The sequence below is a fragment of the Hypomesus transpacificus genome, chromosome 26, assembly GCF_021917145.1.
Source record: "Hypomesus transpacificus isolate Combined female chromosome 26, fHypTra1, whole genome shotgun sequence".
NCBI classification, from domain to species: domain Eukaryota; kingdom Metazoa; phylum Chordata; class Actinopteri; order Osmeriformes; family Osmeridae; genus Hypomesus; species Hypomesus transpacificus.
Genome location: NC_061085.1, coordinates 3,230,260 through 3,249,916, shown reverse-complemented (window position 1 = coordinate 3,249,916; position 19,657 = coordinate 3,230,260). Strand labels below are relative to the sequence as shown.

The window sequence follows — 19,657 nt, the reverse complement described above, 5'->3', positions numbered from 1 at the left end:
AAGATTTCTGAGAGCTGTCATTGGCACTGATAGAGCGACCACTCCACATGAAGAACTGGCTCTATTGTGGAACCAGAGAAGAAGAAGCTGTGGCCAGCCAGAGGTGTGGAAAGAGTGGAAAAGAAAGAAAGAATGAAACCGAAAGAGAGAGAGAGCCAGAGAGAGTGATATGGAGAGAGAGAGAGAGAGAGAGAGAGAGAGAGAGAGAGAGAGAGAGAGAGAGAGAGAAAAGAGAGGGAGAGAGAGAGAGAGACAGACAGACAGACCGAGACAGAGAGAGACAGAGAGGCAGGTGTGACTGAGAGGTGAAGGACAGATTGAAGCCAGAGTGTCAGAGGGTGCTACAGAGATCCATGGCATCACAGAGGATACTGTATTGACTCACAGTAACATCCATCCAGACGCCGGCTCAAAGCACAGATCATGTTTAGGATTTTCATTGCATCTTCCTCACTTTGTCTTTTTTCACAGAGGCTCAAGTTACACAAAGAGGTTTATAATTAATGGCTTGATGGTATACTAATAGCCATGGTATTGGCGAGCCGTGTTATACTGTCTAATTAGCCATTATAAATGGTTAGCACAGCAACCTAGCATAACACAAGGTGCACTTATCAAAGGCTGAGGGAGGGGCTGTTATAGTAGTACTCATGCTGCTGTATATTTGAGAGAAGAAATCCATATGTACTTTCTTTTTTGCTGCAACTTAAAGTATAATGTATGTCCAATACTGATGCAACACGTTAGCAAGATGTCTGACCTGAACTTCACCACCAAATACATATCTTAACTGTGTGATAAAAGTCAACCTCTGCTCTTTAACATAAAATATATCAAACATCCCCACTACTGTTAAAACTTCAGATTACATGAATGTCTAAACACTGTCCACTGTTAAAGTAGATGTGCTTAACTGAAAACTGACCCAATTTGTGCTGGAAGGTGAGTGGATTTCAAAGGGAACTGAAGGATCTCCCATATAATAGGTCTGTATAGGCTATGGGTGTTTAGTGAGAACACATTTTAGAAGGAGACATCAAATTGGGCCACTTGACCATTTCTGTTGAACCTATATACTTTGGTAAAATGTGGCTTTGGTTCAGTGAAAACACTGTACAACCACACATAAAAACGTTTTCCTTTTTTCTATTCTTATGAAAGATATATTTTGCGCCAGTGACCTTACCTTCCTTTTTCTTTCAACCTGTTGAACCAGTTAACCCATCATACCTCGATTAGGAAGAAATCACATCTTAGCCCTCTAATACGATACAGGGCACTGGAGCTGGTGCACATGTGACTGTTATAGACCCTGAACCACGACAGGTTAAGTGTTTCCATGAGTCCTGTACTTGACTGTAGCCAGTCTGGACCATAGAAAAACTCAGCTCTACAGCTTCACGTCTTTATCAGCCTGTTACAAGCTATGGCAACCAGCTGGCTTGTGATTATACCAGCGGCATAATTTAGTCATCATAAGAATGCTTCCTGTTCCATGTACCATCCACATGATTTAAAATTGACTCCAAACTATGCAGGCATGAGGGCAAAATGGCTGTTCAGAACAATTTCTTATGTCATTGGCTACTTCCTCCGAACTCATTTATCGGCTGAGGTGAAGCGTCACTACTCAGTTCCATCTGGAGACCAGTGCTGCCTGTAGTCATCACCGTGTGTACTAATATCTCACCATTCATAAATCAAATGATCTCATGATTGTGACTGAGGACAGGGAAAGAGAAAAGACGGATAACAAAGCAAGCATGTGTAAATGAATCTCTATCCAGCTTAATTAAATAGAGTTTGGCCCTATCTTATTCATTCAAATTAGGGCCCTATTTGCAACAGATGAGGCTGGCTGCTAAAAGGGGACCCGTTTGGCTATGGAAAGGATATGTGTAAACTATGTCATGTGAATGTTTTAGCGAAGCTGTGTTTAATTTTGTTCCCTGACTAAGCGCATGAGAAACCTGCCTCTCCTTAGCTGTCTCGTTGAATCATATGGATATAATTTCATCCATTTACGTTTTTCTGCTCTTTGCTGTGGTTGCCACGGGGCATTTGGAAGCAGGCAGATTAAATGCACATGTTCCCGCCAGCCGCAGACCCAGCACTCTGCTCCAACATCTCTCCACTGAACAGTTCTTGAAGTGTTGGTGGTTTTCCTCATTGGTAAACGAGCAAAAAGGCACCTTGTGATAAACAAACTCTCTTTCAGTCATTTTTTTTTATCCCAACGCTTTTGAATAACTTTTTTCATGTTTTATTCTGTGGTGTATTTGTGAATCCGACAATAAATGTATACCTTGTGTGAGAGAGCTTTGGCAAATAAAAAAACACTTAATGCAATCAAACCAATTAAAGTAGAAAAATTGGTTGAGCTTGTTAAGGCCTTAGTACCTCCCTAAGTTTTTTTTTCTTATTTTTTACACAAGGCCAGACCTCTAAACATGAGTAATAGTAGATTTTATGCTAGTTAGCAGCCAAATGTTCTAATATCATCATTAGTCAGGGTCCTCAAGTCACCAGTGGTAAGACCGAGTGAATACTACTCATTCTCTCTCTCTCTCTCTCTCTCTCTCTCTCTGTCTCTCTCTCTCTCTCTCTCTCTCTCTCTCTCTCTCTCTCTCTCTCTCTCTCTCATTCTCTCTCTTTCTCTCTCCCTCTCACACTCTCTCCCTCTCTCGCTCCCTTCGTTCTATCTTCTCAAGGCTTTCCATCAGAGTCCTGTCAGCAGCAATGTTTTTTCCCTAGCACCACGCTATAACGGGCGGTTTGTTTCGATCTTCTACTACTCCCTCAGGTCAGTAATGAGCAGCTCTCTTCTAAGGGGCCATACACTGCTGCCATTTAGCCACCTTACAATTTAAGCTTCTCTCTGCCAGTCAGGAGTCATTTCCCATGAAGGCCTCAGGCAGGTCGCACCTCCAGTCCTGAGCTCAGCCAGGTCCATAACCTGTCTGTTGTGATCGGCTTTCTACCCATCAACACCTCAGCCCCGGGTCCGAGCCCAACTTTCACCCCTGGTATTTACCAGGCTCCCAAACCCCTATCCACAAAGATGGTTGTCAAATGTAGCATAACTGTCAGCCCTCTTCGTGTGGTTATGGTCTTCACTCTGTTTACCTTAGTTGCAGCATTCAGCACGGAAATCCAAACATGTTTAAAGCAATTTGTTTGATTAGCGCCTAAACTGTTTTTGTAAAGGTGGTTCCAATGAATCCGGGTCTGTCTTGTGTGGTTTCAACGCTCTCACGCTTTCACTACCCCATCCTCTTCATCCTCCATCTTTCATCCCTTTCCTCTTAGTCCTCCTGTTCATCAGCTTCTCATCAAATTTCAACAAATTGTTTTGGACATTTTCTCTCTCCGCAGAATGGTTTCATCCACTTTCACGCGGCAGCTGATTTAAATATTGCCAGCATTTTTTGCAACAGGAATCTTCTGTCCAGTTTCCAATACAAAGATGTATGTTAAGGCTTGGATCTAGAAATATGCCTATTTAGGCTGTAAGATTAGCACCATACACTCAAACCCAGTTAATGCCTTATAAGTAATATGTCTGTGTCATATAGTTGGCACTAACCATTTGGTACTTGTCACAGCAGTCAGGAAATACTTACTGTAACTCCAGCTGTCTTACTGGCAATGGTCCTTGCAGACTAATAGCTAGCTCTACTCGATTAGCACGCTTTTCTCCACAGACTCGTAACTCTAATTTAACCTCTAATTTAGCATTACGATAAAGAAAGCAATGGAAGAGTGATTATTTCCCATATACATAAATATACACATTTTAGAACCTCACTAACATCTCTGTTTGTTTTCCAAATTAATGTTCGGCCCATATTTCACGAGTCAGCATGGTCTGTGTCTGTCAAGGCTGGCATGCCAGAATGGATGTTCACATCGCTGGAATTTTATTAACCCCACCTCACCCCCTTCCCCCTATGCGCTGTACATTTGATTCAATGCTGGAATAATATGTTTTCCACTGTACTTTGTGTGGTCTGACACTTGCAGATGTTTTCCCAGCCTTCCACTTAAGTTCCGAGCAGGCATTGTGTGTTTGTGTTGATGCAGCAGGGTGGCCTGGTTATCACATAAAACAGCATATCTCATGACACTGGGGAAATGTACAGTCCACAGGGTCGTCTGACATTGGCCTTCTGTTTTTGTGTAATGTCTCGCTCTGTGTCTGTCTGCCTCTCTGTCTGACTGCTCTCACTGGGAGACACTGTTCATTGGAGCAACACTTTCCATCTCCAGAGGAACTCATGTTTTGTGTTATGCTGAAAATACATGTTTAGGCTCTTACTCAAATAAATATCCTAACCCACACACACACACACACAGCCCAGGCAGTTTATCTGACCCTGCTCTACCATGACAGGCTTAGGTTTCTCCCATATTAAATGGAGCTGCTGTGAATAGAGGCCCCTGCCTGTCCTACCTGGCTGTGAGTGAATGAAGGAGGCCAGAGATGAGCATTGAGCCCTGATTGGACTGAAGGCCCATTAGAGGAATGGTGTCTCTCTCTCCTTGGGTGTAACCTGACTCTCTGGGCCTACAGCATAGTGCAGGCTTCACTAAATGTCAGGGTACAATGGCCAGCAGCACCATCTCGATGTCAGGTTTCAGCGGTCTATGCGACATAGACCACCTTTCCCAGTCCCATACCCCAATTTGGGGTGTGCTCTAACCATCCACACCTGTCTCCACCCCAGCCCCTACTCCCTTCACCTTTAATGAACTACACTCGTCCCTCCCTAGCTAGACCCCAACTCAATGCACTCATCTGTTCAATCTTCACACATCCCCTCCCCCCTTCCTTTACCCCTTCTTCACACTTATCTCACTCTACTCCACTCCTCACTTCTCCCTTCTGTGTTATTCCTTCATCAATTTCCTATCCCTGAGCAGTGACTAGAAGGCAAACGTGCAGCCTTCAGATAGGGTGACAGGTAAGTAATTGTGCAGGGGAAAGAGGGCCTTGAAGGGTGCTCCTCAATGGCCTGAGGCCTGCATTGTTACACGCCCAAGGCAGTCATGGCTGGCCACACGTATTGATGTCAGGCCAGCCCTCACTAACGTTCCTCCACCTGTTGAATAGTTAAGTGGGATTAACTTGCTGGATATAGGTTACATTGAAGTGCACTCTACTGTGCAGTGTGTTGCCACATCCACTTTTTAGCCGAAGATACAGTAACATGTACTGTATTGGGAGGGAGGATGAGGGTGGTGACTATCGCCGCATACAGTCCGCTGTGTTTGAGTTTGTATGACAGGGAGTGGATGTGCGAACGACCTCATGAATAATATGTGTGTTAACAAATCTGTGGTGTTCATTAACTACGTCACTCAAGTGGGCCTGTATTTGTAGGCTTGTTTACAGTTGTCAGTGGCATGATTAAATATACGTGTCTTTATTGTGTCTTGAATTGGTGTGTCTTTGGGACTAAGCTTCCCAGGTCAGTACTAGACTGAACTAGTAATCAAGATGCCAATTTAGATGATACAATGATTTACTCACCCTAAGTCTTAACTTTTTTTCTCTGCAATGTGTGTATGTGTGCGTATTTGTGTGTGTCTACAACAGTTTGAGGGCTGTAACAAGGCTTTTTCTCGTCTGGAGAACCTGAAGATCCATCTGCGCAGCCACACAGGAGAGAAGCCCTATCTGTGCCAGCATCCCGGCTGCCAGAAAGCTTTCAGCAACTCCAGCGACCGCGCCAAGCACCAACGCACTCACCTGGACACGGTCAGCACCAGAACACGTCTACACACTCCAGTCTGCACCCACTGCTGTAGATCTTGACCTTAGAGTCAGAGCGAGATTGCAATTTAAACAGTGATTCTGGAGTTAGATTACTGGTGATATTAGTGATATTGGTGATCTGTATTGAGATTTGTTTTTAGTTTCCAATACTCCTGAGATGCTAGAACAGTAGTTTTGGCACAGGAAAAGGTCAGTTGTAACACTATCGCCATATTCTGACGATAGCATATTTGACTGTGCGGTGTGCTCAATGAAATCCTTATGTACAGGTTCATTTTAATTTGTAATTTTTTTTTAAATGGCCAGACATTTGTCAAATGAACATTTGCACAGTAACCTATCAGCATGTAACACTAATTTGAAGTACACCCACCCTGTGCACAGTCCGTAAAAAACAAACTAACGTGAGAACATGGCGTAAGGATTTTTCCGTTCCTCTCTAAACGTACACCTTGTCTTTGGCCTTTTTCCAAGCTTAAATACCTAGTTCTATTTCTTGACAGCTTTACAGTTCACTTCAGACGGTGAGAAATTGTCCATTCTCCCTCTCGCCACACTCACTCCAACACATTAATAAAAGATCAGTTCCACAAGCTCAAGTCGCAGTTTGTTAAATGACAGCCTTGCGCTGAAACAGCTACAGCAGTATATTTGGAACAGCTACAGACAGGGATATGTTTGTCCATTTCTGATGGAAACGGTAAGACAGGGAAATATTGAGTCAGCCCAGTTCTGTCTCAGTTACTCCTCTTATGTCCCACTTTATCGTCGTCCACCCCCCACCACCCATACTGCAGTTGGCTACTGACATTGTCTATTAGCACAGTGGAGTTCTGAACCTGATGGACTCCCATCATCGCCCCGCTGAGGGCTTAATTTTACTACCAGTCTCTCTGCCAAAGGCACTTTGGGGGAAAATCATCAACCATAATGATATTTTTTCTAGACAGAAGTTGTGTTTTTTTCCCTTTTTTTCTGCTTTTCTCTACCAGTCAAGTTTGTATAGGGTGCCTTGCTTAGGAAAACAAACACCTAAGAGATTAGTGGCGCTGAGAGCTACTTGTAATAACAATGTGTTATTTACAGTTAAGGCAATCGTATGACCGGGCATCTAATAAAGCTATGTATCCCCTTACACTTTAATGGCCATCTTATATTTCTCAAGGACTAAAAAAAATAACTAGTGGAAAATCCTTCCATCACTGGGCTTCATAAAGTATTTGCTTCATTAATGAGAAGAATGTTAAACGATGAGGAAAGTCCATGCCGTCATTTTATACACATGTTGTTTATATTGCATTTGTCTAAACTACTGTGTAGTTAACATCATGTAGAAGCACATCAAGCCTCCTGCACACACACACACACACACACACACACACACACACACACACACACACACACACACACACACACACACACACATACACTGAAGACTGATACATTCATAAGTTACACACAACAAGCTGCTTAGCATGCAATTTGATGAGCAATTTGCTGAACTTTTCTTCTCTTTCTTTTTTCTAATTCTCACCTCCTCTGTGATTTCTCAGCTGAAAGGTAGGGATATACTGTCCCTTTGCAAACCTTACATTCAAGCTTCGGCATTCCTACTCTACATCTCTCTTTTTTTCCTTTCTAATGCATTATCCTCATTCTACTACTTAGTATTTACTGTATGGGTGTACTGAGGTAAAATTGCCTGGTTAAATGAATATGTATAAAGTCACAAAGTAAAGTATTGAAGAAAATGCTTACATGTTTTGCAAGTAAAGGCAGTGTGTAGGAGTCTGTTTTCATTGGATTATTATGTGTACTGCCCACCCCTACCCTGCCCAACTGCCATGACAGGTGTGGTTTTTTCTCTTCAGAAACCATATGCATGTCAGATCCCGGGCTGCACCAAGCGATACACAGATCCCAGCTCCTTACGCAAACACGTCAAGATCCACTCTGCCAAAGAGCAACAGGTGCGTAGGAAGGTAAGACATTCTCGAGACAGAGAGAGAGACTCACAGAATGTATTTGCTCACCGAAACTATGGTATGTCTTTACAAATCAAATCCTATTTAATTCATACAGCCCTTTTTACAAGCAATGTCAGATGTCCTCAAAGAAGAAAACAAGGAAAGTTCCCAACAATGCAGAGAAAAAAGTTTTGAAAAATGGGGAGGAGCAGTTTTGGGAGGGATCCCCTTCTCCAGAGACAGTTGGAGATGTAGAGAGATGTAGACCACCGGCTTGAGACAATTATACAATAACAATACAATGTGAAAATTACTAAATGCAGAGCATTAGCAATGTCCTACCTTGGTACTTTGTGGCAGTGGTCAGCTACAGGGCAGGGAAGAACAGGATCAGCATAAAACTATGTCAGTCATATGACGGTCATATGGGAACCGAGATCTCTGGGTGGTCCATTAGAGAGCATTAGAGACTGATGTCCGCGTTGTTGCCTAGGTCAGAAATGTCGGCAAACCGCCAACCTAGTAGATGTTGACAGCTCAACTGCCCACATAAGAGATGGGGAGTATGGGAGGGAGAGAGGGAGACGGAAGAGAGAGATGAAAATAGGATTAGAGACTGGGTCTGTGGATTAGCAAACAGCAGTTCCACAGTTGGAAGGGTTGAAGTCCCAACCTGTTAATGTGAGTGCAGTGGTTCAGCGGTAACACTGATTAAAAAAAAAGATTTTTAATGCAGCCTTAAACACAGATAGTTTCAGCTTCCCAAATGGAAACAGGAAGTCTGTTCCATAGAAGAGGAGCTCGATATGAGAAAGCCTTAACCCTTGCTATTACCTTTGGGACACCAAATATTCAGCATCCTGAGATTGTATTGTCCTTATAAGGTTATAAGAAAATCTGAAAGATAGGGTGGTGCTAGCCCATGGAGTGAAATCAGCTCTGGCTGGGATTAGAAACCAGTGTAGAGAGACTAGAAAATATGTAATGTGGTTGTATTTTCTGGTTCTAGTCAATAATCTTGCAGCAGCATATTGTACCAAGTTCAGATTTTTCCCCAAAAAGTATAGTACAAAATTCCAGACAGGATGTAACAAATGCATGTATTAGCTTTTCAGCCTCCTCTTGTGAAAGACATTTTCTTATATCTAAATTGGCTTAAAATGTACCTTTTTAATCAGGTTTTTAATTGTAAATTAATCTTGTGTTGATGTGTTAATTATGTTTTATGATTGTAATTGTTACTGTACTAAAGCACTTTGAGTGCAAGAAATGTGCATTACAAATAACATTTATTATTATTCATAATAATAATATGCTTCAAGGCAAAAATACAGTTTCGCTAAGGTCCTTGTAAACCAAGTTGAAGTAGTTAAACTCACTCCTCAGTATATACCATCAAAATATTTGCTTTTAGGTTGCATAGCTGGCTACATCTGTGTTTATGAGAGGTAGTTGTTGCGTGCTTGAGTCAGGACCCAGGTTTGAACCCTGGTGTGGGCAAAAGAGAGGAAATGCGTACTGACGAGCGATGCAATGACACTTGGGACATTGGTGCCTCAACCCTGATCCCCAGTTGAATTCATCTCAAGCTGCTGGGGTCGGTGTGGAGAAAGGGGAGGGGAGTAATTGTAACCGAGTGGTTAAACTCACACAACCCAAGATAAATACTGCCCACCTGCACCATCAAAAGCTAGCTTTTTAGATCCATGATGACTCCTAGACAGTAAGCTTAGGTATAATGACTCCTAAATTAGCTTAGGTAAGACTTTGGTGCCTGTGGATGGGATTTTGTTGTCCTAGAATTAGCACCTCGGTTTTATTAGTTGGGAGAAAGAAATTGGAGGTCATCCATGTCCCAGGTTGACCGGATGACCTGGTTGTCATCTGCATAGCAGTGAAAATGTAATCCAACTTTTAAAATTATGTTGCCAAGCGGCAGGTAAACTGCAAACGGCCTAGAATAGAGCACTACAGTATTCTGAATTGAACAATGGAGCACACCGATGAATGACTGTCATAATGAACAAATTGTGATCTGTCAGACAAATATGAAGTAAATCATTGGAATGCAGAACCACGAATCCCAATGGGTTCTCAAGACACTCAAAGATAATTTGATGATTGAACAGTGTCAAAAGCCACACTCAGGACCAGGAGAACAAGGACAGAAACAGACCCTGCATCAGAGGCCAGCTGTAAATTATTGACTACCTTGACGAACTGTTTTAGTACAGTTGTGAGAACAAAGTCCAGATTGGAGGAATGCATACAATTGAATTGATGAGAAGTGTCCATTGAGCTCTTGGGCCACAGTTTATCAATTATTGTTTTCAAATTGGCCTATAGTAAGAACTTTAGGATCAAGTGTAGTTTTTTAAGCAGGGGCTGAATGCCTGCTTTAAAATACGTAAAAGCCAGATACAAAACCTAGATACAATAGATGCATTGATAATGTTTAGCATGGGTTGGAATAATAATAGGATATAGTTCTCTGATAAGTTTGGGGTGGTTGCGAAGGCAGCTAGTGGGCTTAGGAGATCCCTTGAAAAACACTTTCATATAGATAGGGTTGAAGTAGGTAAGAACTTGATCCGAAGGAAGATTCATTCTTCAGGTCATGTCCAGGGATAATCTACAATCGATTCCTAATTGCTTTGATTTTATGGCTGAAGAATTCCAGAAAATTTAGCCAACTCCAGGGCTGTGCTTGAGTTTATAAAAACCAGCTAGTGGTGTTGAGAACTTCCAGTACTTTTTCATAGTGACATTTTGAAGGTGACCAGACAATGTAAGACTGTGGAGTAAGACTGTCAGATACGGAAGCAATTCCTTGTGTGACAATCAGATCTAGTAAATGGAAGTGGCTACATGTGTGAAACCTTTGGAATTAATAAGAGAAGTAAAACTCATGCTTAGTGGATCACGGAGAGGATCCACTAGAATATTGAAGTTTCCCATAATTAGAATGTTGTCAGAATGCGTAATTAGGTCAGCCACAAAGTCAGCAAATTCTTGTAGAAATGGGGAATAAGGTCCTTGGGCCTGGTGATACTGTGGGCCTCATTTACTAACAATGGCGTAGTTTACGCTGCGTAGTTTACTCTGCGTCTGTTTTTGCGAGTTCGGTAATAGCGCCCGCTATGCGTTCTCCTTTTTCATAGCATTTATCAAACCTGACACTCTTCAGGCAATCAGCACCTACTCCGCTACACTTTGAGGTGCAGCGTAATATAGTGGAGACTTCCGAGCGGTCTTCTTCTGACAACCGTCTGGTGGTCCCACCGCTCAAGAGCACCTGGTCCCAACACAAGCTCTCAAGAGACACAATATGACAACGAAGTCCAAGTGGACTCAAAGAATGCAGTGTTTGGCAATCAACTGCAACAACTACCAGTGTGACAGTATTTATTTACAGGTCAATTTTGTCGGTAGCAATCTTATACACCGGCTACCTTTAACGTTTTTGTTGGCCTAGTAGTAGGCTAGTAAACGTAATTCCTTTTATGAACGGTAGGTCCTAGCTATAGAAACCAGAATAATGATATGGATATGACACTAAATTAAAATGAGCTTCTTAAATTAATTTGCTGAATTAATATATTTCATTGATAACTTAGCACTATTTGTGTAGCTATGTAGCCTACTGTAACGTTGTAGTTAAAGTGTAGAGCTAGCGTTAGTGCTACCTCATGGGAAACGGTCTAACGTTAGGCTATTATAACATTAAATGAACGCATCACTTTATTCCTGTCACACTTAGCCTAATGTAGAGAGTAATACAACTTATAAAATCCTTGAACTTCCCTGTCAATATAAGTTATTTGGATCACCTAGCTTTGCAGATGTGTACAAAAGTGAGAAGCGGAAACGATTACATCTGTTTTCCGGTTCAATTGCTAAGCGCTCCGCATAACCCAAGCCCTCGCCCCTCGCCCCTCGGCTTGAAGCAACGGCCCCGGTGGATGTAGGTGCTATTGCATGTACGGTTAGGTTTCCGACTCTTACGGTCGTTTTTATTCTGCTAACTCCATTCAACATTTACCAAACTATCTCCCCCAATAATTTTAGTTTGATTCGAACTTGGCTCATATAACTAGCTTTTTCATTGAATAATTTTTCCTGAATTTTGCTAAGTTTGAAACCAATCCGAAATGGGTAAACTGGCAACCCATTTATTTGCTTAGTCAATGAAAGTTGCCTGCAAATGTGCTCGCGGATACTAACAGGGCACAAGCACAAAAGTTCACATTGGCCGATAGCCGATTTACAGGAGCTCTCGGAGCTAGGGAAAAAAAGAGCCACTGTTTAAAGCTAGACAGGAAGACACGGAAGTGGAAAGATGGCCGCGTCCAGTCTCGCGCTCTCGCTTGCCTCACTGCGCCACTGAGCACTTTTCATAGAAATGAATGTGAACGCCATCTTGGAAGACAAAAGTAGCTTACTGTAGTTATATTAACTCTATGGCATAACCCCTATTGGAGGCACTCCGCATCACAACAAAGCACAGGCACTGAAGTATATACCGAACGTCGTCAAGGAAAATGGTTAATTATTGCCGTGTTTCAGGTTGTACCAATAGGACAGATCGAGAAAAACATTTGGAATATTATTGACTTCCAAAAGTTATTAAAAACCAGGGAGAGGAATGCCAGAGATTATCAAAGGAAAGGAGGTAGGCCTACTTGTGGTTGGCAATGCTTAACCAAGATCTACGAGGGAAAAAACACGTTTGAGAGTCACTTGGCTACACCTTGATTATCGCAATGATATCATACAGTTAAGGTTAGGTTGGCTAAAGACGTTATTTCATTACTTACATTGGCCTTCACAACACAACGGTCATTGATAACTTGGTACTGCGTCTCCCTCACCCATCCACACACCATAGGCCTCCAAACCTTTGTAGGATTTAAGGTCTTCTGCTGTGTATGGGCTCGGCGAGAAAACCAGGTTGTTGACTATATCGGGATATGCAACTGAAGGAAGAATCACCGGATCCAAGAACAGGGAGCTAATTCGTAGGGATCTGCACCGCCAATGAATCGTAATTTCTCAAAATATTGTGCCTTTTCTTGTGGTCCAAGTCCTTCCCTCTATGCCTTAGCATTTTGGATGCGATTTGATGAGCTTTTCGGTTGTTTAGACATGGCTACATTCACATAATGTATCCAAAGCGCACAATACCCCATTGCACTCCGTTTAATTTGTTTACACCGAGTGCCTCCACAATGGCCGCGCATCCGGGCTACCGCCCAGAACGTGACGTCGGTGAAAACCCTCTATACACTACCCACCACTGCGACCTGTATGCTCTCATTGGCTGGCCAGCGCTTCACACCTGATGCCAAACCCACAGGCTACAGGTTATTTACAAATCCCTGCTAGGTAAAACCCCGTTGTACCTTAGCTCATTGGTCACCATAGCAGTACCCACCCGTAGCACGGTTTCCAACATATCACTGGTTTCCCCCAAAGCCACTTCCTCATTTGGTTGACTTTCCTTCCAGTTCTCTGCTGCCAACAACTGGAACGTATTACAAAAGTCTTTGAAGCTGGAGACTTTCATCTCCCTCTCCAGCTTTAAGCATCAGCTGTCAGAGCAGCTCACATATCACTGCACCTGTACATAAACAGCCCATCCATCTACCTCATCCCAATAGTGTATTGATTGATTTATTTAATCTTGCTCCATTGCACTCCAGTATTTCTACCTGCACTTTTATCCTCAGTGTTAAACAGTTTTTTTGTAATTACTGTGATTATTATGCTTGCTTCTGAAACTCTGTTGTATGTGTCGTATTGCTGTGTTGTATCTTGGCCAGGTCACAGTTGTAAATGAGAACTTGTTCTCAACTAGCCTACCTGGCTAAATAAAGGTGAAATAAAAAATTACAAAAATTTGGCAGGAAATATGCAATTTTACCCAGTTTGTAAATTGCCCGCATCAGTTAAGTAAGTCTTTGCAAACAATTACGCCTGGAAACAGGCGCAAAGGCCTTGATAAATGAAGCCCAGAGTGTCTATGCAAAAACATGGGATTGTTCCCTCTCTATGATTTAGTCTGAGCAATATGCATATGCAAACGTGGCACAGTGTCGTAATTCCTCACAATTTCGAGCAGTTGGTTTAATTTAGAAGAGGGCTTTGAAAATACTTTCCTCAACAATCGCTTAGTTTTTGTTCACATTTCATTGCATGGTCATTGACAAAATCCCATTCTCCAGTGGGTAAATATTGGAAGCTTGGAGAGAATGGCCTCATTGTTGTTAAAAGGGCCTGGATTGTGGCAGGCTGGATGATGTGTTCCTATACATGGTGCAGTAAAGGGAAACACATGTGGACCATTGTTAGTAAGCTGTAGCGCAGAATGCTCTAGTGACCAGATGTTGTGAACCAACGTCAAACCAAACCAATCATTCCATCCCAGAGAATGAGATAGATGCAAGCGTTAGTAAGAATGTCAGAGAGAACCAATTAGAATGTTTGCAGCAGTCATAGGAAATGGTTTCCATACAACATGATGTTCTGTGTCAACCAAGCCATTTTTGAACATCCAAAGTAGGCGATGACATGATGATATCTGGACTGTGCTGGCTTGTACCTCACCCTACTATAACATTTTATTACAGCTCAGTCCCCTTCCTCACTGATCTATAGACCAGAGTGTAACCTATTTTACATGATCTGAATGACAGACATCCCATCAGTCTAACTGACACAGGTATTCGTTTGGCTCCATAAGGCATGTACAGTAATTTACTTTGCAGTTGAAATGTTTGCTCGCCCAAGATATAATTGTCAGAGAGATGCATTTCTGTCTCTTGGCTCCCAGTTGCTATGAAAAATGTCCGCCCAGTGTTCTCAAGCCAGTATGCGAGTCAAATGAAAAGGTAGCCACTTATCTGCTCTCCATTACAGAGGGAGTATTTTTATGCTGTTGTTCCATGGACATATTGGCCCAGTTTTTGGCATTGCAATGTAACTATGATATTTTTTTGATGACAGTTAAGGCCTTGTCCCCACCTGGAGCAGGATGTTTTGAGCGAATGTCTGTCTGTGCAGCACATCACAGGCTCTGCCTCCTCTCAGCACCTGCACTGCGCCCACCCTTCGCAGCACTTGTTCAACGGAAAGGATGGCTGTTCCGCAGGACTCAGCCAGGATATCTTCACAGGTGAACACAGGATTTCCTTCTTTCCCTTCACCCAGATCCCCTGACCAAGAACCCTTAACCTTTACCCTTTACCCTTCATCTAATCAACATACAGTCACAGTAATCTATACTAATATATAAGATTCCAGGAATCCCAAAATGCTTTTTGGTATTCCTGTACCATAGCTACATCCTTACAGTAGCTTGATTAATGAGTCCAAATCTGGATTTTGAGACCGCTCAGCCTGGTGGAACACAACAATGGAAAGCTAGTTTAGTTCATCCTGGTCCAGTGACAAAAGGAAACTGGAAACAATTAATTGTGGCTTGCAATTAACTCTTAATGTGACCTCTCCTGTTTGCTTACTTTTTGTTGATTGGATCTGGACATCTTTAAGACTTTCGAGTGTTTGAGACAAAAGCCTTGTTTCATCTTGTAAGATGAGAAAAAGTAGGGTAGGTTGGAGAAAACAAAATTTGCCCCGAAGTGTCCCCGGTTTTACAAACCCATCTGTCATTGTTTCTGCGTTTGGCCAGTTCTGGACTCCCCATCGATGTGTGTTTTTGTTCCTTGAACACAATAAAATACATTGTACCCAGGGTTCTCGATGCTCGAATTGTCTTTGATTGTCCAATACATCTTGGCTTATATTCTTTACCTCCCTCTGTTTCTGAGTGGATGTTGCTATCCTTTCTCACTTACATGGGCAAATGGTTTATTGCCCCGAGCTGCTTTTGCGTAGATTTAGGAGTTCTAGGATTGGAGTGGTATCCACCAACCATCTCTCCATTTGGCTTTGTTCTGCAGCCAACAGTGAGTATGGAGTGGATTCTAAACATCAACACTTTCAAAGAATGAGTCAGACTTCTAGGTTGGGCAAAACAAGCGATTCCTGTTTGTTGGTTGCAAGCCTCTGTACTTTGAAAGTCTCAATCTTCAAATTCTTCAAAACAGGACCACCTGTACTCCTCAATTGTGAATTTATATGTTGGAAATTCAATTGTTTATTTGATTGTTCTACAGAGCAGTCCATATCACATCATAATCTGGCACTCCCTTCTACCTTCAGTTCCCCATCTCCAATCCAACGAGCAGCTATCACTAAGAATTTTTTCAGAACAATCACATAAAACTCTTGGAACCATTGATAACTCACATGGAATGCTCCCGGAACCTGTTTTGCCACTGAGCAAGCTATGAAATTGAAGCAATCACGGCCATTATTTGTCGAATGTTTGCCGGTCTGGTAGCAGATGTTGGGGCTAAAGGGGAAACCATTTAAGGTCTGTGATTGATGATTTGGGGGTAATGAATCAAGCTTGTAACCATTTCAGAGGCCTGTCAGATCAGGGCTCTGCTTCCAGTTGAGCACAGCTGGGGAAACAGCAAAACCAGGAGCCTTCCTCCTTACTACCTTAAGTACCCCGGACAGTTATCTCCCTGCTGTCCCTGAGGATGCTGGGAAAGATATCACAGGACAAACGGAATAGAGCGAGTGCAGAAGATTTACTGTACTAAAGGGACATGTTGTCCTTTACCCTCTCCAACTCTGACAGGACCTGAACTCTTTCAAGAGGAGCTCTGGATAGAACATTCAACTGTCACTGTGATTTGTCACAATCCCTTCACTGTAACATGTGTAATATTTATGGAAATTTACGTCAAATTGGTGTAAACTGGCTTTTTGAATGTGAGCCATCATGGCAAGGTCAGATGCATTTAAAACACACAAACACACACATATACAAATATAGCATCACTTTATCCTGCTGTTCAAATAGTAAAGTAACATTTTGAGTATGTCTAAAACCAAAACCCTAAAAAAAAAGGCAAACCCCATGCCGATTAAAAACAATGTACTGTAAATTGCAAACAGCAAAAATAAAGAACATTTTATTTTTTTCAATGCTCTCAGATTGGATAAAACTGTCAAAACAAAAGCTTGTGGCCAAATAACGGCTTTTAATTTGTTTAGAGCAAAAGCAAGTGACAGCCTTGAGGTGATTTGGCACATTTAACAACCTCGATTGTTTGTCTTCCAGGCCTGTATTCTGGCTCCAGCCCCCCCCATCACAGTGCCTCGGTGGAGCTCCTTCCCCCCACCCCCACATCTGTCTCTGCCCCAGAGCCTCTCCGTCAGCCCCGGCTTGATCGGGACCTGACCAGCCCTCATCATCTATCCCCGCTGTCCACCATGGACAACACGCAAGAGGGGTGAGAGACTCACTGTACACACCATGATCAAATGACGACAATGTATGGTGTGTTTGTGTGTGTGTGCGTGCGTGTGTGTGTGTGTGTGCAAGAGCGTGCACGCGTACGTGATAAGCTGGTCTTCAGCATATTGTTCAAGCAGAAGCAAATGCTCCAGGCACTGATGTGCAGTTCAGATCCAATCAATGTTGGCTATGATTATGGTATTACTGTCACACACTCACATAAAACAATTGTTTACGAAGGTAAAAAGGTAGAAGTAGTTACCCTTCGTTAAGATTAACATGTCCAGAAAGGTTCAAATTGACTTACTGAACTGTGGAGATATCACTGTGGTTTGATTAATTGTGTTGTGATCAACAATGTTTGACATTATCAATGTATGCATAGCAACAACCCAGCAGAATCTATAAAGGACACTTAAGAAGTTTTCATCCATGTATTGGAAAGCTGAAAACCAGTAGTAGGCTGCCTAAAAGATTTGTCCACGTGGGACAAGGGATAACAGGGTCATGTTGAGGTCAACCAGACATTCAGCAGAAAGCTATTTCTGGCACTTTCAAGTCCCTTGACTCCATGACGAGAGGTGACAAAACTTTCAATTATGACACATTTAGGTTAATATATCTCAAATTTGTCAACAGATGAACTGTCAAAACAGTGAAATGGTTTCTGTTTTCACAGCAAAGACTAAGAAAACTTACATCATTTGTTTTCGTATTACAAATCGAATCAGATAATGTGCATGTACAATCTACTGTCTGTACCGTTGAAGATTGGTCAGTCTGTGTTGAGAAACACATTACCATCCTGCTGCACTCTAGGTTCAGATCATTTCAGTTCCTTTCAGTTTATGAGTATGTTTCTGATTAGACCACATGATTTCCCCTGAGAGCAGCCACAGCAGAGTTACAAAACGATGTTGTCACGAGGCTTTGAATGTACCGTACTAAACAATCTGTGACAAAGGAGAAAAACTGAAAAAAGTGTTTATTAAAACAATGGAAAAAGGTTGGTTAAGTGATCCTTTTCCATAAAATTATTTCCATGGTTTGATATTATGTGTGATAAAAAAGACAAATAGGGATATCTGCAGGTAAAACAGTGAGCGAGTAAGTTATGAACATGAAACTCAATGAAACAGACTTCCCAATGGCAAGTAAATTGTTGCTGTGAATGTGGTGGAGTTGCCGTGAGATGTAATGTAAAACAAATGTCACCAGAAATCTTCATGGAGGGGATGCGTAGATTTTTTACATATCCACGTTGGAATTGAACTGCCAAGAATTAAAACATAGTTTTAATGTGTTTTTTTCTCCTTTATCCACAAACAATTACTACTTCTGAGAGTGGAATTGAAAATGAAAAGTACCAGACAATCAGTGGTCAGTCTCTTTATTGTCAAGTGCTCCGAATAACATGCGTCATTCTAAACAATGAAATTCTTGTGACATGGCACGCAACATCTACATAGTTCTTAAGATATATAAAAGCAAAATTAACAGAAAATACAACATCTACTTAACTACAAAATCTACCTAACATAAATGGGAATATGGACAGAATGCAAATCTTAAATATTGTAAGTATAGGTGTTGTAGTGCCAATAAATTGATACATACAGTAGATAGGCAACATCTGTTACTCGACACACACAGGCATGATAACATTGAAGGAGATGGTGGTCTGTTTTACAATGAACTTGATGAAGACCATCTGAAATCTGCCAAGCCACTGAGTGTGTGTAATGTTAGCAAAGGATGAACCCCATTTTCCTTACAAATGTTAGTTGAGTGCCTGGTAGAACATAAGTGACAGTTCTTGTTCATTTCTGTCCGCATGCCCACTTATGTGTAAGTACATATCAAATCAAATCAAATCAAATTTATTTGTATAGCCCTTTTTACACGCAAGCATGTCACAGAGGGCTTCACATGCGCCCATAGAACTGCCCCTCAACCAACCTAAACCCTCAAGGAAGACAAGGAAAAACTCCCAGAAAAACTCCCACCGGGAGAAAAAATGGAAGAAACCTTGGGAGGAGCAATTCAGAGAGGGATCCCCTCCTCCAGAGACGGTTGGTAAGAGAGAGGAGCAGAACACAAGCTAAACATAGTCATACAGTGTCAATGGGTTTTGAAACACCAAAATCCATTGTTCGGCTTTATAGACGTTGGATGGGACCGGGAAACTCGCTGTTGGCCGTCATGGAGACTGGATTCCGGGTGACGACCTGGTTCAGCGTTGGCAGACCGACGACCAAGCAGGTCCTGACAGCTCAAACCCCCCACACCACAGGGAATGTGTGGGGGGGGGACAGAGAGGAGAGCAGGGATTAGAGAATGCCAGGAGCAGCTAACAGTTACAGTCAAAATAGAATGAGATCCCCACCGGTCAAGTGTGGACTAGTGCAGCAATTTAACAGAGCAAAAAGGGTATTTGATGCAGCCCCACACACCAAAACAACGACAGCCCCCCTCAGTTGGAACATGAAATCTGTTCCAGGGGAAAGAACTCTAAAGTAGGTTATACTTATACGAATA

The 19,657-nt window shown here is 42.2% G+C and overlaps 1 protein-coding gene across 1 annotated transcript in view; it reads left to right on the top strand.

Annotated features, from left to right (window-relative positions):
• Positions 1–19,657, top strand: part of LOC124487447 (zinc finger protein GLIS1) — a 64,573-nt gene that overhangs the window by 33,611 nt on the left and 11,305 nt on the right. The window contains exons 5-8 of the mRNA XM_047049799.1: positions 5,600–5,761; positions 7,651–7,761; positions 14,809–14,920; positions 16,943–17,114. Coding sequence (XP_046905755.1) covers positions 5,600–5,761; positions 7,651–7,761; positions 14,809–14,920; positions 16,943–17,114 — 557 coding nt within the window. The remainder of the gene's footprint in view (positions 1–5,599; positions 5,762–7,650; positions 7,762–14,808; positions 14,921–16,942; positions 17,115–19,657) is intronic.